The 22,861-nt window shown below is 38.6% G+C and overlaps 2 protein-coding genes across 4 annotated transcripts in view; one reads left to right on the forward strand and one right to left on the reverse strand.

Annotated features, from left to right (window-relative positions):
• Positions 1 to 22,861, forward strand: part of PRMT9 (protein arginine methyltransferase 9) — a 43,966-nt gene that overhangs the window by 16,933 nt on the left and 4,172 nt on the right. For all 3 annotated transcript variants that reach the window (XM_047855352.1, XM_047855353.1, XM_047855354.1), the window contains 3 exons: positions 749 to 941; positions 3,059 to 3,242; positions 6,341 to 7,058. In XM_047855352.1, coding sequence (XP_047711308.1) covers positions 749 to 941; positions 3,059 to 3,242; positions 6,341 to 7,058 — 1,095 coding nt within the window. The remainder of the gene's footprint in view (positions 1 to 748; positions 942 to 3,058; positions 3,243 to 6,340; positions 7,059 to 22,861) is intronic.
• Positions 20,693 to 22,861, reverse strand: part of TMEM184C (transmembrane protein 184C) — a 33,087-nt gene continuing 30,918 nt past the window's right edge. The window contains exon 11 of the transcript XR_007151481.1: positions 20,693 to 20,879. The gene's annotated coding sequence lies outside the window, so the exon portion shown is untranslated. The remainder of the gene's footprint in view (positions 20,880 to 22,861) is intronic.

Here is a 22,861-nt window from a genome sequence, read left to right on the forward strand (position 1 = left end):
TTCTTGGACAGTCTTTTTGGGATTGTATACATGAATTTCTGTTGGCTGTATTCCCAGAAGTAGAAAAGCCACATACCTTCAGGTTCCTATATTAAGAATGAATCTAGAATCTATGTTCAGCTTGAGTAGGTACTAAGAAAAGTCTTCCAAAGTGGTCTTACAAATTTTAAACCCCTACCAATAGTGTATTAGACTTCTAGTGTAGATCCTAGTGTGTCTTCACCAACACTTGTTACTGACATTTCCCTTTTCCCCATTCTGGTGGTTGTGTAGTATGTTAACTTCATTTCCCTGGTGACTAGTGACATTGAGCAACTTTTTGTATGCTTTTTGGCCATTTAGATATGCTCTTTTGTGAACTAAGTCTTTTGCCCGTTTTTGTTTTTCTTTTATTTGTAGAAATTTAAAAATATATTTTGGATATATTATTATATATCCAATATATTTTGGATACGAGCCCTTTGTTGAATAGGTGTATTATGAATTGCTTCTACTCAATGTGCCTTTTTACTTTCTTAAAGCTGAGTATTTTTTGATGAACAGAGTTCTTAATTGTAATGTAGATCTATTTTTCATTTGTTTTCCTTTATAGTTAGTGATTGTGTATGTATTGTGTTTAAGAAACCTTTGCCAATACAGTTTTTATGTCATTTTTGTTTTTTTTTTCTCGACTCAATTCTAAAAACAAAAAAACAAAAAAACCCACCCCATCTTTCTCCCTTCCACTTCTCATTTTCCCTCTTACCAGGGTGTGTACTAAGGATGTTGCTGGGATCTATTTACCAACAAATGTGAAATTTCAGAGTCCAGCTTGTTCTTCTGTGGATACTGAAGAGACAGTGGAACCATATACAACTGAAAAGATGAGTCGAGTTCCTGGGGGATATTTGGCTTTGACAGAGTGCTTTGAAATTATGACAGTAGATTTCAACAATCTTCAGGTAAAAAAAAAAAAGTTACAATTTTGAGCATTAAATTTCATTGCTTAAAGTACTACATAGAACAGTCTTATTTTATGAGTTTGCATGGGATTCTGTTTACTATATGTAAGGGAAATGATTAAATGGTAACCATTATTTTCTCCTGAAATTATTTACTTTAAATACATAGGAAGAAAATCCCTAAAGTTTGTTGGGAATGTATAATGTGCCGGGTGCTTTCACATGTGTTCTTAGATTGCTTTTACAACAGTGTTGCAATATAGTTATCCTTGGGCTGTACAGATGAGAGAACTTTTGTTTACATTCATTTTCCTCAGATTATGCAGGTGTGAATGCAAGAGTTATAACCTAGAGCTTTCTGACTTTTCTCAATGTTGTACTGCTGTTTTAAGTTAACAGTATTCCTTGAAATGAACAGTAATCCAGATCTCTAGATTGTATGTGTATTAGGGCGAGCACCCATATCAGTTTGCCCAAAAATGAGAGATTCCCAAGGCGCGGGACTTTCATTTTTAAGACTAGAACAGTCTTGGGGCACCTGGGTGGCTCAGTTGGTTGAGGGTCCGACTTCGGTTTGGGTCATGATCTCGCAGTCCCTGGGTTTGGGCCCCACTTCGGGCTCTGTGCTGACAGCTCAGAGCCTGGAGCCTGCTTCGGATTCTGTGCCTCCCTCTCTCTCTGCCCCTCCCCTGCTCGTGCTGTGTCTCACTCTGTCTCTCTCTCAAAAATAAATAAACATTAAGAAAAATAAAAAAAAAAAAACTAGAACAGTCTTGAGTAAACCAGGACAAGTTGATGGCCCTAAGTGTCTGTGTGTGTGTATCGGTGGGTGGTGGGAGGCTGTGCTACACAAAGGAAGTGCCTAAGGAAATGAAAAAAGGTCACATCGAGTCCTTCTCTGAAGGTCTTTAAGTCAGATTAGATGAAACCTGCGTGAGCACAGAACACTTTGTGAAGGTCATTTTAGCCTAAGATCTTTGTAATTTAATACATTTAATATAATTTAATCCCCTATTAGTTGTTACTAGATTTTTCTTGAGGTGGTTTGGAGCTACATTAACACTTTGACATTGATTACTGAGACTGAGCTTCAAGATCATTTCTTTTCTGATACAACTGTACAGTAGGGATCAACATGATTATAGTTGCTAAATACCCCAAAGCTGTCCTTATTTTGAGATTTTCTTATGTTAATTTTTCTTTGCCACAGTTAAATTTCAAGTAAAATCTGCTTGTTTTAACACTTTCAAGTAATACAGAAGAATAGAAGAAAAAGTATATGTCTTCCTTTTTAATTTATTTTATTATTTTTTAAACTTTATTTATTTATTTTTGAGAGAGAGTACACACATGCATGTTGCTGGGGGAGGGACAGAGAAAGAGAATCCCAAGCAGCTCAGAGCTCCAGGCTGAGCGTCCAAAATCAGGAGTGTGACACTTAACCAACTGAGCAACCCAGGCACCCCTTCCTTTTTTTAAATCTAGGTCCTACTTTCTCTGGTCACCAATTTGAAGTATATCTTTTCAGACTTGCTTTTCTGTTTTTCTACACACACACACACACACACACACACACACACTCATGTGCTCATGTTTTCAAAAACAATCCCTATTTCTTTGCCATTCACTTCCTTCGTTCAACAGTATATCCTGGATTTGTCTCTACATCAGTATTATGTATGTGCCTCATTTTATTTTTAATGTTTATTTTTGAGGGAGAGAAAAAGTGCACACATGCTTGTGCACAGCGGGGGAGGGACAGAGACAGAAGGGGACAAGGATCCAAAGCGGACTTTGTGCTGGCAGCACAGAGCCCTATGCGGAGCTCTAACTTGCGAACTGTGAGATCATGACCTGAGCTAAAGTCATATGCTCAACTGACTGAGCCACCCACTCACTCTGCCTCATTGTTTTTAATAGTTCCACGGTATTCCACTGTGGTAGATTGGAGCTTCTCATTTAGTATGCCTGAAATGGCTATAGGTGTGTCAAGATACTGATTCCCCCAGTGATGCTGGGCAGATCTGAGAACTTACAGAAATGGAAAGAGATGTAATAGTAGGGCATGTATATATTGCATATATAAACTGCTTTCATTCCTTTTACGTTTTTGTCAGGAATTAAAAAGTCTTGCAACTAAAAAGTCTGGTAAAATTGGTATTCCTGTGATTAAAGAAGGCATACTAGATGCTATCGTGGTTTGGTTTGTACTCCAGCTTGATGATGAACACAGTTTATCCACAAGTCCTAGTGAGGAAACATGTTGGGAACAGGCTGTCTACCCCGTACATGACCTTGCAGGTATATCTTGTCTAATTTTTGTTTGTTTGTTTGTTTGTTTAGTCTTGTTGCTTTAATCTTCTAAGCATTTCAATCAGTGTAAGAAAATTTACTTTGAATATGAAGTTTCCAGTTGAGGGAGATTGGTTAAGTTTTTCAGAACTTTCTTTTTTAAAAAGTAGTTTTAAATAGTTAATATATATAGTTAAGAAAGAGAATAAAACATAATTGCTGCATACCATTCAACAATGTCTATCGTTAAATCATTTCTTCAGCTCTGATTACTCTGGTTATCAGCAGATAATAGAATGCTAGTCCATTTTTTTTTTTTTAATTTTTTTTTTCAACGTTTATTTATTTTGGGGACAGAGAGAGACAGAGCATGAACGGGGGAGGGGCAGAGAGAGAGGGAGACACAGAATCGGAAACAGGCTCCAGGCTCTGAGCCATCAGCCCAGAGCCTGACGTGGGGCTCGAACTCCGGGACCGCGAGATCGTGACCTGGCTGAAGTCGGACGCCCAACTGACTGCGCCACCCAGGCGCCCCTGCTAGTCCATTTTTTATAGAACATGGTAGAAAAGTACTAGTGCAGGAGTGCTTCCTGCTTTTAGGATCGGATGGCATTTGTGGAGCCACGAGTCATGGAAATGCACACACACACATATAAACAACATTTTACAGTTTTAGAGGGCTCATAAATTCATGGACTTCCTTAGAGAAGTTCTATGTTAAAGATACTTTTCTGTAGAAAATTTTTTGCTAGCAATTTGATGGGTTTTAGTGTAGTTCACGTAAGTTGTATTACATAGAAAAATTATACCTGTTTTAAACTGGGAGGTAATAAGTTTCTATTTCTGTTTAGTCTCCTAGTCAAGGATTTAATTTGGCAAGACCATTAAGTCATGGGATGAGTATAGTGTTGTGGCTAGTATGGTGTTTTTGGAGTCAGTCAGGTAGATTTGGGATTCAAGTCTTAGCACTGCTACTGACTCTCTGGCTAGCCTTGCTGGTTATGTCTCAGAGCTGTTATTATGTGATGTATAAAAATGGGATGCTGCTGCCTACTTGGTAGGATTGTTGTAGGGATTATCAGTGATAATGGATGTAAAATGCCTATCATAGCAACTGGCACTCAGTAAGTGGCATTTTTTCTTTATTTGTTTTATTTTTAAAACTATAATTCCAGTATAATTAACATATTGTGTTACATTAGTTTCAGATCATCAATGTGATAATTCAGCAATTCTCTATTCAAGCTCATCGTAAATATACTTTTTTTTAATGCTTATTTATTTTGAGAGAGATTATGTATGCATGTGCATGCATGTGAGTAGGGGAGGGGAGGAGAGAGAGGGAGAGGGAATCCCAAGCAGGCTCCACGATGTTAGTGCAGAGCCTGATGGAGGGCATGATCTTAGAAACCATGAGTTCATGACCTGAGCTAAGATCAAGAGTCAGATGCTCAATGCACCGAGCCATCCAGGCACCCCATCATAAATATATTCTTAATTCTCACCTCCTATTTCACCCATCCATCCACCTCCCTCCCCTCTGGTAACCATAAGTTTGTTCACTGTAGTTAAGAGTCTGTTTTTTGGGTTGTCTCTTTTTTTTTCTTTGTTTGTTTATTTTGTTTTTTAAATTCCACGTATGAATGAAATCATGTGGTATTTGTCTGTCTCTGACTGACTTATTTCATTAAGCATTATACTCTGTAGATCCATCCATATTGTTGCAAATGGCAAGATTTCATTCCTTTTTATGGCCGAGTAATATTCTATTGTATGTATATATCACATCTTTTTTTTTCTAAGTTTTTATTTAAGTTCCAGTTAACATACAATGTAATTATAGTTTCAAGTGTATGCTATAGTGATTCAACACCTCTATACATCACCTGGTGCTCATCATACCAAGTGTATTCCTTAATCCCCATCACCTATTTAACCTATCCCCCAGCCCACCTCTCTTCTATACCACATTTCTTTATCCATTTATCTATCAGTGTTCTCTTGGGCTGCTTCCATACCTTGACTATTGTAAATAATGCTGCTATAAACATAAGGGTGTGTGTATCCCTTTGAATTAGTGTTTTCGTGTTCTTTGAATAAATACCCAATAGGGGTAATTCCATTTTTAATTTATTGAGGAACCTCCATGCTATTTTCCACACTATTCCCACCCACAGTGCACATCTTTGCCAACACTTGTTTCTTGTGTTTTTGATTTTAGCCATTCTGACAGGTGTGAGGTTATATCTCACTGTGGTTTTGATTTGCATTTCCCTGATGATTAGTGATGTTGCACATCTTTTCATGTGTTATTTTGTTTATTCTAACTTTCTTATAGTAACTTAGATGGGCTTTAAAAATTTTAATCCTTCTTAGGGAAAGGACATTTTAAATGTGTAAACAAAAGAATAATTTGTATTTTCAACCATCTCTAAATGCTGATAAGAAGAAATTGTGATTATACGTGCACATTTTAAAGTTTTACCAAGTTTGAAAGTTCATGGATAAGACCATGATACACTCTTTATTGTAGGACTTAGTCCTTCCTTATATTATCAAATTCCTAAACATGAAAGAATGTTTAAATATAAACAGAAATATTACTGACAAGGTTCTATTGAATGCTGCCTTGTTCTTTTTGGAAATTGCTGTTAGAGAAAAGAATGCCCCTTTAAGCTAAAGTGAGATTTGGTATTGATCCCTGACTTTTATTTATCTTTGTTATTCGCTTCACTACTGAAGAGGATTGGGAGTCTCCTGTACCCCTTTCCCCACTCCATAATATGGGGACATGATACCTAGTGATTGCAGTAAAGGCACTATAAAACTAACAGTTGGGGTCCAATAATGGAGCTCTTGAGTCTATTATGCCATTAGTTAATTGAATCTTCAAACTTAAGTTTTTCACTAAGTAAAGCTGTAGGGATTTTTCCTAGTTTTTTTTGTAGGACATGAATAAATTAATTCACTTAATTCTATTAAATCAATAGATGTAATCTTTCCTGTAGTGATTTCAAAATGAGGGGAGGGTGGAAGTATTTGTATGATTCTTAGACTTATAAATATATTAATTACAATTTTTCTTTCTTTCTTACTGTTTTATGGAGACTACTGGATAAAATCTGGGGACCAGGTGATGATGGAAGTGTCTTGTCAAGATTGTTACTTAAGAATTCAGAATATCAGTGTTTTCAGTTCAGAACATGAAATGGATGTTGGAAAAGATTTTAGCAAGGATAAAGACTTGTTCTCCTTAGGAAGTGAAGCTGAACTCTGTAGTGCCCTGGCTAACCTTCAGACCAGCAAACCAGATGCTGTGGAGCAGACATGTATATTGGAATCCACAGAAATTGCTTTGCTTAATAACAACCTCTATCATGAAAGCTTTAAAATGGCAATGAGAAAAGTGTTGTCTTCATTGACTCCAGAGAAACTGTGTCAGGCCATGGATACTCACTGCCAGAATAACGAGATGAGCTGTGTAAGTGGACAGAGTAATTCAGAAGAGAGCATCCCTGAACCATTCTATGTGTTAGATGTTTCCGAAGGCTTCTCCATTCTGCCCATAATTGCTGGCACACTCGGGCAGGTTAAACCTTACAGTTCTGTGGAGAAAGACCAACATCGTATAACTCTGGACCTCATATCTGAAGCCAATCACTTTCCTAAAGAAACACTTGAGTTTTGGCTGAGACACGTGGAAGATGAATCTGCTGTGTTGCAAAGGCCAAAATCAGACAAGTTGTGGAGTATAATTATACTGGATGTCATTGAGCCATCTGGGCTCATTCAGCAGGAAATAATGGAAAAAGCTGCAATATCCAGGTAAAACACAAAATGCAACTTTTGTATTTTGAGCTTAAATTAATATAAATTGGTTTAGTTCTTCAGTGGCATAACTGTACAGATGAGTTATGATCATAGTATGTTCTAAGTATTGCTTTTCAGGACATGTGACTTTATGCCTTTCTCTTTGTGTGCATGTCATTACTCGTTGTTTTTGGTCTAAAGGAATCCCTGCTCTGTAGGTGTGAAGAAGAGAGCCTGCTTTGAGATTGGACTGTCTCTGTATGATATAGAGAATTAAGTAGAGATCTATAAGAACAGATAAGACATTCAGGGTAAATAAAGAAAAATCAAATCACATCTTAATAAGACGTATCTTTAAGGGATATATAATACACAGTTGATGATATGTTGGGAGAGCAGGGTGCTTCTTTAAAAAAAAATTTTTTTTTAATGTTTATTTTGAGAGAGTGTGTGTGTGCATAAGTGGGGGAGAGGCAGAGAAAGAGGGAGAGGGAATCCCGAGCAGGCTTCACACTGTCAACACAGAACCTGACTCGGGGCTCAGTCTCACAAACAGTGAGATCATGACCTGAGCAGGTATCAAGAATCAGATGCTCATCCAACTGAGCCACCCAGGTGCCCTGAGCAGAGTGCTTCTTATGAACAATCCCAGTCCTCTTAGGTCTTAAAATCTTTATTTTATAGTACAAATACTTTATTAAAGTACAGTACTTTATTAAAGTAAAGTATAGTACAAATACTTTATTATAGTACAAGTACTTCATTTTATAGTACAAATTTGGCTAAGCTTCAAAGTCCTTTGGTCATGCTGCTCAGATCTGAAAAGATGGCAATATTTAACATTTGGGGATCCAAATTTGAGTAAAATGAATGTTAACAGATTTTGAATTTTGTGGTATATATATGGGTTGTTTTGTAGTATAGCAAAAGCTGTGGGAATACAGACCAGATTGCAATAGCAAAGGCAGATTATCTATTGAAAAAAAAAAACATTTGACAAAACCAGGAAAAAGTGTTTGATTCTATGGGTAATTATATTTTAGGTTCTATATACATTTTCTTTTGTTAACCAAACTCTTCTTATGGAGTAACAAATAAAAATCACCACTTTTTTTTTCTTCAAAACAGTTTTGTACATATCACAAATTATGGGGATACAGAGATTTGACACAAATACATACATACATGCACATAAAATTTTAAGCAGATATACTCGATAGTTTAGAACGTGGTGCTTAACCGACTTTTTAAAAATTTTTTAACATTTATTTATTTTTGAGACAGAGAGAGACAGAGCATGAAGTGGGGGAGGGTCAGAGAGAGGGAGACACAGAATCTGAAACAGGCTCCAGGCTCTGAGCTGTCAGCACAGAGCCCGATGCGGGGCTTGAACTCACTGACCGCAAGATCATGACCTGAGCCAAAGTCGGCCGTTTAACCGACTGAGCCACCGAGACGCCCCAGAACATGGTGCTTAAAGGGTTCAGAGCTAGTCTCACATTTGTTAATGAATTCCTGAAGTAGTGAAATTTTCTTTTTTTTTTTTTTTTAATTTTTTTTTTTTAACGTTTTATTTATTTTGGAGACAGAGAGAGACAGAGCATGAACGGGGCAGGGGCAGAGAGAGAGGGAGACACAGAATCGGAAGCAGGCTCCAGGCTCCGAGCCATCAGCCCAGAGCCCGACGCAGGGCTCGAACTCACGGACCGTGAGATCGTGACCTGAGCTGAAGTCGGACACTTAACCGACTGAGCCACCCAGGCGCCCCTAGTGAAATTTTCTATAAATCACAATATAGACTCTCATCCTCAGTTTTCCTCATCTGTAAAATGAGGGATATTGCATTAGCCACCTTGGAAGGAATTTCAGCTCTATGAATTTTTAACACAAATGAAGTTTGACTTATTTAGAAAGACACTTTACCTAATGGTTTATTTTATCTTCAGTTTTAATTCTTTTTCAAATTTTTTTTTATTGTGGTAAAATGCACATAACATAAAATTTACCATCTTAACTATCTTTAAATGTACAGTTTGGTGGTATTAAATATTTTTATAATGTTGTGCAACCATCATCACCTTCAATTATCCCCATAACTCTTTTCATCTTGTAAAACTGAAACCTTATGCACATTAAACAATAACTCCCCATTCCATCCTCTCCCCAGCAGCTAACAATCATGATTCTAGTCTCTGCTTCTATGAGTTTGACTACTCTTATGACCTCGTATGACTGGAACCATACTATATTTATATTTTTGTTACTGTCTTTATTTCACTTGGAATAATGTCCTCCAGGTTCATCCATGTTGTAGCATGTGTCAGAACTTCTTTTTTTTTTTTTTTTAAGGCTGAATCATATTGCATTGTATGTATATATCACATTTTGCTTATTCATTCATTGATGGACACTTGAGTTACTTCCACCTTTTAGCTATTGTGAATAACAATAATAATGAACATGAGAATGCAAATATCTTTCAGACCCTGCTTGAAATTCTTTTGGGTATATACCCAGAAGTGGAATTGCTGGATCATATGGTAATTCTAGTTTTAATTTTTTGAGCAACTGCTATACTGCTTTCCACAGTTGATGTACAGTTTTATATTCCCATCAGCAGTACACAGGGTTTAAATCCTCACCAGCACTTGTTATTTTCTGTTTTTGTTTTTTTTTTTTTTTTTGTAGTAGCTATCCTACTGGGTGGGAGATGATGTCTTAATGTTTTGATTTGCATTTCCCTATTAATTAGTGTTGTTGAGCTTTTTAAAATAAGTGCTTATTGGCTGTCTTTATATCTTCTTTGGAAAAATGTCTTTTCAAGTTCTTTGCCAATTTTTGAGTCAGACTTTTTTTTTTTTTGATTTTTAGGAATTCTCTATGTATTTGGATATTAATTCCTTATCAGATAATTTACAAATATTTTCTCCAATTCCGTGGGTTGGTTGCCTTTTTACTTTATTGAAAGTATCTTTTTGTTTTTTTAATGTTTATTTTTGAGAGGGGCAGGGAGGGGCAGAGAGAGAGAGGGAGACAGAGAATCTGAAGCGACTCCAGGTTCCATGCTGTCAGCACAGAGCCTGAAGTGGGGCTGGAACCCACAAATCACAAGATCATGACCTGAGCTGAAGTCAGATGCTTAACTGAGGTGCTCTGAAAGTGTCTTTTGATGTGCAGAAATTTAAATTTTTATACAGTCCACTTTTTTTTTTTTAATTTGTTGCCTGTGCTTTTGGTTTGATATCCAGGAAATTATTGTCAGATTCTGTGGCCTAAAACTATTCTCTCATGTTTTCTCTAAGAGTGTTTATAGTTTTAGGTCTTACATTTAGGTCTTTGATCCGTTTTAACTTAATTTTTGTATATGGTATATAGTTAGGGCCCAGCTTCACTCTTATGAGTGTGGATATCCAGTTTTCCAAACACTGTTAATAGAAAAGACTGTCTTTTCCACATCGAATGCTCTTGATACTCTTGGCAAAAATCATCTCACCGTATATGTCAAGGTTTATTTCTGAGCTCTTGAATTGTTTCATTGATCTACCTGTCTCCCTTTATGCCAGTACCATCCTGGTTTGATTACTGTAGCTTCATAATAAGTTTGTTTTTAAGTAACTAATTCTTTTTTTATGTGGGAAACATTCAATTTAGCATCTAAACCATTTTTAAGTATACAGCTAAGTAGTACAAAGGTATTTTCACATTGTAACCAATAGGTCTCTAGAACTTTTTCATCTTGCAAAACTGAAACTTTATAACCATAAAACACTAATTCCCCTCACCCCGCAAGCCCTTGGCAACCACCTTTCTAATTTCTATTACTATTTTGTATTATTTTGAGTACTTTAGATACTTCATATGTGGAATCATATGGTATTTGTCTTATGTGACTGATATATTTCACCAGAATGTCCTTGAGGTTCACCCACGTTGTAACATGTAACAGGATTTCCTTCTTTTTAAACTGCATAATATTCCACTATGTAAATATGCCATTAGCCATTCATCTATTGATGGACACTTGAGTTATTCTACCTTTTAGCTACTGTGAATAATCTCTGAGATTCTGCTTTCAGTTGATTTTTTTTTTTAAGTTTATTTATCTTTGAGAGAGAGAGAGGAAGAGTGCAAGTAGGGGAGGGACAGAGAGAGGGGGAGAGAGAGAGAGAATCCCAAGCAGGGATGCCGGGCTGGAACTCACAAACCATGAGATCATGACCTGAGCCGAAATCCAGAGTCTGATGCTCAACCAGCTGAACCACCCAGGCGCCCCTGCTTTCAGTTCTTTTGATATATATCCAGAGGTGCAATTAACTGAGTCATATGGTAATTCTATTTTTAATTTTTTGAGGAATCTCCAGAATCTTTTTTATAATGGCTGTACCATTTTACATTTCTGTCAGCAGTGCACAAGGATTCCAGTTTCTCCACATCTTTACCAACATTTGTTTATTTTCTGTTCTTTTGATAGTAGACATCCTAATGGGTGTAGGCTCATGTTTTATGGCTTGATTTGCATTTCTCTTGTGATTAGTGATATTGAGCATTTTTGCATATTGTTGTTGGTCATTTTTATATCTTCTTTCAAGAACTGCCTATTGAAGTCCATTGCCCATTTTTTAATCGGATTTTTGCTGTAGTTGAGTTATAGGAGTTTGTTATATATCCTGGATGTTAACCCCTTATGAGATACATGATTTACTGATATTTTCTCTCATTTCATAGGTTGCCTTTTCACTCTGTTGATTGTGTCCTTTAGGCCTTTGATGTGCAGAATTTTTTAAGTTTGATGTAGTCTCATTTGTCTGTTTTCGAATTTGATCATTATGTCTGGTCAAGTCTCTGTTGAATCCCACTAGTAAAATGTTCAATTCAGTTATTTTTCAGCTCACAATTTGTTTGGTTCTTTTTTATAGTTTCTATGTCTTTGTTGATATTCTCTATTTATGCATCATTTTCTGCATTTCATTTATTTGAGCATCCTAATGATAGTTAATTTTAATTCTTGTATCTGTTTCATTAGGGTCAATTTCTGGATATTTAATGCCCTTTGATTAGGCCATGTTTCCGTGTTTGTATGCCACGTTAACTTTTGTTAGGACTTGAGCTTTTAGAAGAACGCCTCATCTCTCTCAGTTTTTGTACAGGGAGGCTTTGTACAGGGAGGACCTTTACCATTCAGCCTGACTAGAGATTCTGAAGACCTCGCAAGCCTTTTCTGGGCATGTAGCTTCTTTGGGGCTTTTGTGTGTCAGCTAGTTGAAGTCTTGCTGGTTTCTCCTCAGGAACTCCCCTAGTATCGGTCTGAAGTACTGCAGCTCCCTTGGTGCTATAGCAAGTCATAGTACCAGAGCTCACCCTGATGACTGTCTGTGGAACTGCAGACTCTCTGGTCTTTAAGCCAAGTGATCACCTTTGTAATCTACCAGAGGGCCCCAGCCTGGCGCCCATTTTTTGTCACTTAGATTTCATGTGAGACAGAAACCAGTTCCTTGGGCAGCACTCCCATAGTGTTGGATGTACGTTCCATTTATTCTGTTTCTCTCCCCAACAAGAAGCTGGGAATTGGGGGTTGTCTCTTGATTGTACTGTGCTGTAGCTGGGGACTGTGGCAAGTAAATGTGATACACTTTCCCATCACCTTCCATATAATTCTTTCTGGCCGTGTACTGGCTTGGAGTGCAGGAACCGCTTAACTAGTTTCTAGGTATCTCACAGAAACAGTTTAGTCTGTGTGTTTTTTAGGTTTTTTTTTGTTTTGTTTTTTTCATGTTTATTTCTGAGAGAGACAGAGAGCTCAGGTGGGGGAGGGGCAGAGAGAAAGGGAGACAGAGAATCTCAAGCAGGCTCCACACTACCAATGTAGAGCCCAAGGTGGGGCTCGAACTCAGAAGTTGTAGGATCGTGACCTGAGCTGAATCCAAGAGTCAGATGCTTAACTGACTGAGCCACCCAAGTGCCCCTAGTCTGTGCAGTTTTGGGTAAGTAAGTGTCTTTGTGGGAAGAGGTGAATCTGAGGCTTCCTTTTCCACCATTTTATTTATATGGTCATTCTCCCTGTACTTTGTAGTAAGTTTTGAAATCAGGAAGTATAAAACTTCCAACTTTGTTCTTTTTCAAGATTGTTTTGGCTATTCTGGATCCCTTGAAATTCCATATAATTTTAGGATGGGGTTTTCTTTTTTTTTTTTTTTCAACGTTTATTTATTTTTGGGACAGAGAGAGACAGCATGAACGGGGGAGGGGCAGAGAGAGAGGGAGACACAGAATCGGAAACAGGCTCCAGGCTCTGAGCCATCAGCCCAGAGCCCAACGCGGGGCTCGAACTCACTGACCGCGAGATCGTGACCTGGCTGAAGTCGGACGCTTAACCGACTGCGCCACCTAGGCGCCCCAGGATGGGGTTTTCTATTTTGGTAAAAAATGCTGTTGGGATTTGAAAGGGACTGCATTAAATCTGTATAGCTCACTTTGGGTAGCTCACTTTGGGTAGCAACAGTATTTTCTTCTAGTCCATGAATGTGGGATGTCTTTTGATTTATTTCTGTCTTCTTTAATTTCTTCCAGCAATGTTTATAGTTTTCAGTTTACAAGTCTTTTCCACCTGCTTGGTTAAGTTTATTCCTAAGTACTTTATTACTTTGACGCTATAGAAAGTGAAATTGTTTCCTAAATTTCCTTTTTGGGTTGTTCATATTAATTGCAGAAATACCACTAATTTGTGTGTGTTGGTTTTATGTCCTGCAACTTTGCTGAATTAATTAGTTGTAATATTTTTATGTGGAATCTTCAGAGGCTTTTACATATATGATAATGTTGTTTATGCACAGAGATAGTTTTACTTCTTCATTTCCAGCTTTGATGCCCTTTATTCTTCTGGCCTGATTGCTTCACCTAGGACTTACAGTGACTACATTGAATAGAAGTAATGAAAGTGGGTGTCCTTTTCTTGTTCCTGATCTTTAGTGGAAAAGCGTTCAGTCAGTCACATTTTATTTAAATGTAACCTTTAAAGGATTTTTTTTTTTAAATTTTTTTTTTTTATGAAATTTATTGACAAATTGGTTTCCATACAACACCCAGTGCTCGTCCCAAAAGGTGCCCTCCTCAATACCCATCACCCACCCTCTCCTCCCTCCCACCCCCCATCAACCCTCAGTTTGTTCTCAGTTTTTAACAGTCTCTTATGCTTTGGCTCTCTCCTATTCTAACCTCTTTTTTTTTTTTTCCTTCCCCTCCCCCATAGGTTCCTGTTAAGTTTCTCAGGATCCACATAAGAGTGAAACCATATGGTATCTGTCTTTCTCTGTATGGCTTATTTCACTTAGCATCACACTCTCCAGTTCCATCCACGTTGCTACAAAAGGCCATATTTCATTTTTTCTCATTGCCACGTAATATTCCATTGTGTATATAAACCACAATTTCTTTATCCATTCATCAGTTGATGGACATTTAGGCTCTTTCCATAATTTGGCTATTGTTGAGAGTGCTGCTATGAACATTGGGGTACAAGTGGCCCTATGCATCAGTACTCCTGTATCCCTTGGATACATTCCTAGCAGTGCTATTGCTGGGTCATAGGGTAGGTCTATTTTTAATTTTCTGAGGAACCTCCACACTGCTTTCCAGAGTGGCTGCACCAATTTGCATTCCCACCAACAGTGCAAGAGGGTTCCCGTTTCTCCACATCCTCTCCAGCATCTATAGTCTCCTGATTTGTTCATTTTGGCCACTCTGACTGGCGTGAGGTGATACCTGAGTGTGGTTTTGATTTGTATTTCCCTGATAAGGAGCGACGCTGAACATCTTTTCATGTGCCTGTTGGCCATCCGGATGTCTTCTTTAGAGAAGTGTCTATTCATGTTTTCTGCCCATTTCTTCACTGGGTTATTTGTTTTTTGGGTGTGGAGTTTGATGAGCTCTTTATAGATTTTGGATACTAGCCCTTTGTCCGATATGTCATTTGCGAATATTTTTTCCCATTCCATTGGTTGCCTTTTAGTTTTGTTGGTTGTTTCCTTGGCTGTGCAGAAGCTTTTTATCTTCATAAGGTCCCAGTAATTCACTTTTGCTTTTAATTCCCTTGCCTTTGGGGATGTGTCGAGTAAGAGATTGCTACGGCTGAGGTCAGAGAGGTCTTTTCCTGCTTTCTCCTCTAAGGTTTTGATGGTTTCCTGTCTCACATTTAGGTCCTTTATCCATTTTGAGTTTATTTTTGTGAATGGTGTGAGAAAGTGGTCTAGTTTCAACCTTCTGCATGTTGCTGTCCAGTTCTCCCAGCACCATTTGTTAAAGAGGCTGTCTTTTTTCCATTGGATGTTCTTTCCTGCTTTGTCAAAGATGAGTTGGCCATACGTTTGTGGGTCTAGTTCTGGGGTTTCTATTCTATTCCATTGGTCTATGTGTCTGTTTTGGTGCCAATACCATGCTGTCTTGATGATGACAGCTTTGTAGTAGAGGCTAAAGTCTGGGATTGTGATGCCTCCTGCTTTGGTCGTCTTCTTCAAAATCCCTTTGGCTATTCGGGGCCTTTTGTGGTTCCATATGAATTTTAGGATTGCTTGTTCTAGTTTCGAGAAGAATGCTGGTGCAATTTTGATTGGGATTGCATTGAATGTGTAGATAGCTTTGGGTAGTATTGACATTTTGACAATATTTATTTTTCCAATCCATGAGCAGGGAATGTCTTTCCATTTCTTTAAATCTTCTTCAATTTCCTTCATAAGCTTTCTGTAGTTTTCAGCATACAGATCCTTTACATCTTTGGTTAGATTTATTCCTAGGTATTTTATGCTTCTTGGTGCAATTGTGAATGGGATCAGTTTCTTTATTTGTCTTTCTGTTGCTTCATTGTTAGCGTATAAGAATGCAACTGATTTCTGTACATTGATTTTGTATCCTGCAACTTTGCTGAATTCCTGTATCAGTTCTAGCAGACTTTTGGTGGAGTCTATCGGATTTTCCATGTATAATATCATGTCATCTGCAAAAAGCGAAAGCTTGACTTCATCTTTGCCAATTTGGATGCCTTTGATTTCCTTTTGTTGTCTGATTGCTGATGCTAGAACTTCCAGCACTATGTTAAACAGCAGCGGTGAGAGTGGGCATCCTTGTCATGTTCCTGATCTCAGGGAAAAAGCTCTCAGTTTTTCCCCATTGAGGATGATGTTAGCTGTGGGCTTTTCATAAATGGCTTTTATGATCTTTAAGTATGTTCCTTCTATCCCGACTTTCTCAAGGGTTTTTATTAAGAAAGGGTGCTGGATTTTGTCGAAGGCCTTTTCTGCATCGATTGACAGGATCATATGGTTCTTCTCTTTTTTTTTTGTTAATGTGATGTATCACGTTGATTGATTTGCGAATGTTGAACCAGCCCTGCATCCCAGGAATGAATCCCACTTGATCATGGTGAATAATTCTTTTTATATGCCGTTGAATTCGATTTGCTAGTATCTTATTGAGAATTTTTGCATCCATATTCATCAGGGATATTGGCCTGTAGTTCTCTTTTTTTACTGGGTCTCTGTCTGGTTTAGGAATCAAAGTAATACTGGCTTCATAGAATGAGTCTGGAAGTTTTCCTTCCCTTTCTATTTCTTGGAATAGCTTGAGAAGGATAGGTATTATCTCTGCTTTAAACGTCTGGTAGAACTCCCCTGGGAAGCCATCTGGTCTTGGACTCTTATTTGTTGGGAGATTTTTGATAACCGATTCAATTTCTTCGCTGGTTATGGGTCTGTTCAAGCTTTCTATGTCCTCCTGATTGAGTTTTGGAAGAGTGTGGGTGTTCAGGAATTTGTCCATTTCTTCCAGGTTGTCCAATTTGTTGGCATATAGTTTTTCATAGTATTCCCTGATAATTGTTTGTATCTCTGAGGGATTGGTTGTAATAATTCCATTTTCATTCATGATTTTATCTATTTGGGTCATCTCCCTTTTCTTTTTGAGAAGCCTGGCTAGAGGTTTGTCAATTTTGTTTATTTTTTCAAAAAACCAACTCTTGGTTTCGTTGATCTGCTCTACAGTTTTTTTAGATTCTATATTATTTCTGCTCTGATCTTTATTATTTCTCTTCTTCTGCTGGGTTTAGGCTGCCTTTGCTGTTCTGCTTCTAGTTCCTTTAGGGGTGCTGTTAGATTTTGTATTTGGGATTTTTCTTGTTTCTTGAGATAGGCCTGGATTGCAATGTATTTTCCTCTCAGGACTGCCTTTGCTGCGTCCCAAAGCGTTTGGATTGTTGTATTTTCATTTTCGTTTGTTTCCATATATTTTTAAATTTCTTCTCTAATTGCCTGGTTGACCCACTCATTCGTTAGTAGGGTGTTCTTTAACCTCCATGCTTTTGGAGGTTTTCCAGACTTTTTTCTGTGGTTGATTTCAAGCTTCATAGCATTGTGGTCTGAAAGTATGCATGGTATAATTTCAATTCTTGTAAACTTATGAAGGGCTGTTTTGTGGCCCAGTATATGATCTATCTTGGAGAATGTTCCATGTGCACTCGAGAAGAAAGTATATTCTGTTGCTTTGGGATGCAGAGTTCTAAATATATCTGTCAAGTCCATCTGATCCAATATCTCATTCAGGGCCCTTGTTTCTTTATTGACCGTGTGTCTAGATGATCTATCCATTTCTGTAAGTGGGGTGTTACAGTCCCCTGCAATTACCACATTCTTATCAATAAGGTTGCTTATGTTTATGAGTAATTGTTTTATATATTTGGGGGCTCCGGTATTCGGCGCCTAGACATTTATAATTGTTAGCTCTTCCTGATGGATAGACCCTGTAACTATTATATAATGTCCTTCTTCATCTCTTGTTACAGCCTTTAATTTAAAGTCTAGTTTGTCTGATATAAGTATGGCTACTCCAGCTTTCTTTTGGCTTCCAGTCGCATGATAAATAGTTCTCCATCCCCTCACTCTCAATCTAAAGGTGTCCTCAGGTCTAAAGTGAGTCTCTTGTAGACAGCAAATAGATGGGTCTTGTTTTTTTATCCATTCTGATACCCTATGTCTTTTGGTTGGCGCATTTAATCCATTTACATTCAGTGTTATTATAGAAAGATACGGGTTTAGAGTCATTGTGATGTCTGTATGTTTTATGCTTGTAGTGATGTCTCTGGGACTTTGTCTCACAGGGTCCCCCTTAGGATCTCTTGTAGGGCTGGTTTAGTGGTGACAAATTCCTTCAGTTTTTGTTTGTTTGGGAAGACCTTTATCTCTCCTTCTATTCTAAATGACAGACTTGCTGGATAAAGGATTCTTGGCTGCATATTTTTTCTGTCTAGCACCCTGAAAACCTCGTGCCAATTCTTTCTGGCCTGCCAAGTTTCAAAAGAGAGATCAGTCACGAGTCTTATAGGTCTCCCTTTATATGTGAGGGCACGTTTACCCCTTGCTGCTTTCAGAATTTTCTCTTTATCCTTGTATTTTGCCAGTTTCACTATGATATGTCGTGCAGAAGATCGATTCAAGTTACGTCTGAAGGGAGTTCTTTGTGCCTCTTGGATTTCAATGCCTTTTTCCTTCCCCAGTTCAGGGAAGTTCTCAGCTATGATTTCTTCAAGTACCCCTTCAGCACCTTTCCCTCTCTCTTCCTCCTCTGGGATACCAATTATGCGTATATTATTTCTTTTTAGTGTATCACTTAGTTCTCTAATTTTCCCCTCATACTCCTGGATTTTTTTATCTCTCTTTTTCTCAGCTTCCTCTTTTTCCATAACTTTATCTTCTAGTTCACCTATTCTCTCCTCTGCCTCTTCAAGCCGAGCTGTGGTGGTTTCCATTTTGTTATGCATTTCGTTTAAAGCGTTTTTCAGCTCCTCGTGACTGTTCCTTAGTCCCTTGATCTCTGTAGCAAGAGATTCTCTGCTGTCCTGTATACTATTTTCAAGCCCAGCGATTAATTTTATGACTATTATTCTAAATTCACTTTCTGTTATATTATTTAAATCCTTTTTGATCAGCTCATTAGCTGTTGTTATTTCCTGGAGATTCTTCTGAGGGGAATTCTTCTGCTTGGTCATTTTGGATAGTCCCTGGCGTGGTGAGGACCTGCAGGGCACTTGCCCTGTGCTGTGGTGTATAACTGGAGTTGGTGGGCGGGGCCGCAGTCAGACCTGATGTCTGCCCCCAGCCCACTGCTGGGGCCACAGTCAGACTGGTGTGTGCCTTCTCTTCCCCTCTCCTAGGGGCGGGATTCACTGTGGGGTGGTGTGGCTCGTCTGGGCTACTTGCACCCTGCCAGGCTTGTGATGCTGGGGATCTGGCGTATTAGCTGGGGTGGGTAGGCAAGGTGCACAGGGGCAGGAGGGGCAGGCTTAGATCGCTTCTCCTTAGGTGATCCACTTCAGGAGGGGCCCTGTGGCAGCGGGAGGGAGTCAGATCCGCTGCCGGAGGTTTGGCTCCGCCGAAGCGCAGAGTTGGGTGTTTGCGCGGAGCGAGCAAGTTCCCTGGCAGGAACTGGTTCCCTTTGGGATTTCGGCTGGGGGATGGGCGGGGGAGATGGCGCTGGCAAGCGCCTTTGTTCCCCACCAAACAGCTCTGTTGTCAGGGGGCTCAGCAGCTCTCCCTCCCTTTGTCCTCCAGCCTTCCCGCTTTCCGAGCAGAGCTGTTAACTTATGACCTCCCAGACGCTATGTCGCGCTTGTTGTGGGAACACAGTTCGTCAGGCCCCGCCGCTTTTGCCAGCCAGACTCGGGGGCTCTGCTTGGCCGGCGAGCCGCCCCTCCGCCCCGGCTCCCTCCCGCCAGTCCGTGGAGCGCGCACCGCCTTGCCGCCCTTCCTACCCTCTTCCGTGGGCCTCTCGTCTGCGTTTGGCTCCGGCGACTCCGTTCTGCTAATCCTCTGGCGGTTTTCTGGGTTATTTAGGCAGGTGTAGATGGAATCTAAGTGATCAGCGGGACGTGCGGTGAGCCCAGCGTCCTCCTAAGCCGCCATCTTGCTCTCTCCTAAAGGATTTTTAGAAAGCATGTTTGGTTATAAAAACAATTGAGCAGTGTGTTCTGTCTGAATGATTAGTTATATTAGTGGGAAACATCTTATATAAAGCTACCAACTCCTTTTCCTGGTGTTTCTTAGTTGGGGCAGGTGTCCTATTGGAAGTTTGGGTGGGACAGTTTTGGTTTAATTTTCTTATATAGGATTGTCCTATGGATTGCAGAATGTTTGGCACCTCTGGTCACTAAATGCTAGTAGTGCCCATGATTATTGTTTTAACCAGTGTTTCCTCCCCTCCAAATACCTACCTCCTGAGTAACAGTGAAGAACCGGTGCTTCTTTCCTTCAGCCCAAGCTATTGTTCAATCTCCTTACCTGAATGGGTGGGCTTATCTTGGTTCTGGGGACAGAGGTATGCAGATACTTCTCACACAGGCCTCCTGTGTGGTCAGTGTTTAACAGAGGGGAGGTCTCATGACTGTTGAAAGAGGGTGAAGTTATATCTGGGATAAGGGCATCTGTCTCACTAGAACTCCTCTGAGCACCCCCAAATAAGGCAAGGGAAAATGAGCCATTTCACAGACTTAAATATTCAGTTTCTAGCTACCTTTCTTTGTAGTCATTGTTTTAAAATTTTCATTCTTAGACTTTGCTCAGTCATACTAGATTAAAATACAGGAAGAAGTTTAAAAGCTTGGTACTTTTTTTTTTTTTAATTTAAAACGCATTTAAAAACATCTTGTGTTGGGTCACAAGGAAACTGAAGAGTTTCTTCAGAATTTTTGCCATTTATGGTTAGACTTTTGAGTTGGAACGTATTTTCTCACTGCTGAAGGCACAGATGGTTCAGAAGTATTATTTGGCTTTGCAGAGGGTCCATCGAGGAGTCTGGCAGCTGCAGTGGTATAAGTGACAACAAAACAGTGTCAGTAAAGCTAAGCAGAGTTTCAAGGCAATTACTCTTTTATCTAAACATAACTAAGGAGCATTCCTGTTAGTGACAGTAATATTGAGTTAAGGATTTGTGTGACATTTATTTATATTAAAAATTTTTTAATGTTTATTTACTTTTGAGAGAAAGAGAGAGAGAGAGAGAGAGAGAGAGAGAGAGAGAGAGAGGCAGAGAGAGGGAGGCAGAGAGAGGTAGAGAGAGAGGGAGACACAGAATCTGAAGTAGGCTCCAGGCTCAGAGCTGTCAGCACAGAGCCCGATGCGAGACTCGAACTCACAAACTGTGAGATCGTGACCTGAGCCGAAGTTGGACGCTTAACCAACTGAGCCACCCGGGTGCCCCATTGTATAACATTTTAGATTAAAATAGTATGACCATAGTCTTTTAAAATAATTATCATATACTGCCTTTGTGTATAGTATTTATCTCTAGCAAAGTTGTTAGTACTCTAGTCAGCCTGTTCTGACTTTTTAGGGTTCAGAAGATAAAATTTTGATATTTTGTTTAGTCTAATTTTCTGAAATGATTTGATGTAATGCCCTCCCTTCCTTTTCCCCATAGATTTTTATGGTTAGAAGGTTGACTTCTAACCCTATGTGCTTTTTCAGCTTGCAAATTTCATAGAACAGTACCCTCTTGTGGTTACTGGGGATGGAGGGAATTTAGTCAAGAGCATAAAGCTCTGTGGCTGGTCTGTCATTTGAGAAATTGTGATCTTAAGAGTGATTATATCTGGCTCTATTTAAATGGATCACAATTAGAGATAACTTCATCATTTTTTCAGAAAAATTAGTGCCATGAATTATCAGGAATAAACCTGATCCATTTGAGCAAAACAGGTAGATTTCTCCAGTTTTTTAGGAAGACACATTTTTTTCTGGTTTGGTAAAGACATAGACAGGAATTTTGTTAAGAGCTGTGTAATTTTATTAATTATAGAGATTAATTTCTACTAGACTTTACCTAAAATACTAGAAGTTGATAGGAAAGCAATAATAAAAATGAGCAAAGTACTGTGAAGTCCTTTTTTAGGCTGATCTATATAATATGTAGGACTTACTACAATGTAAATGATGATGTACTTATATTTATTTACTGAAGAGAGATTGTCTTGGTTTAGGATCATGACTTGTCTCAGTCTAATGGCATTATACTTAGGAATCCTCTCTAACTTCCCTTGCTGATTCCATGTTCATCAAATGACCCAGTTATGACTTGGCTTCCAATGACCTAATCTTTAGGGAGAGCTGTTACAAGAGCAGTCTGTTTACTTATCATAAAGTTTTCCATCAACTTTTTATTTTGAAATATTTCAAAATTTCAAACTTAAGAAAAATTGCAAGAATAGTAACAATGAACATAAGACTATTGGTTTGTCTTTTAACCTTCACGGTTTAACATTTAGCGTGTATCTCCTTAGAACAAAGGCTTTTCCCTACATATCACAATAAAATCACATTCAGGAAACTTAACATTGATAAAGATACTATTATTTAACATATAGTCTATATTAAACATTTCCCTATCCCAGTAATATCCTATATTCCTTTTTTTCTCCCCAGTCTTCCTCAGTTTTCCTCACAGAAGTTTTGTCACATTAGGAGGCATATAGTATTGCTTTATCCCATGATTGTTGATATTAATTTAGGTCAGTGTGTCTTAAGTTGTATTCACTGGGTTTTTCCATAGTAAGTTGCTGTTTTTCCCTTTGTAACTAGTAAGCCATTTGTGGGGACGATACTTGGAGACGATGTAAATATCTTTTTCCAAATAAAACTTTCACCCACTAGTTTTAATATCCATTGATTACTCTTCCTGAATCTAAAGACTTACATCCATCAAGCCAACTGGTTGTTTTTCTCTTTCATGGATCAGCGGCCACTTTAACTTTTTGGGAAATTATTTCCAGTGGTTTATCACTCTGA

Source organism: Prionailurus viverrinus, chromosome B1 (assembly GCF_022837055.1).
Source record: "Prionailurus viverrinus isolate Anna chromosome B1, UM_Priviv_1.0, whole genome shotgun sequence".
Classification (NCBI taxonomy): Eukaryota; Metazoa; Chordata; class Mammalia; order Carnivora; family Felidae; genus Prionailurus; species Prionailurus viverrinus.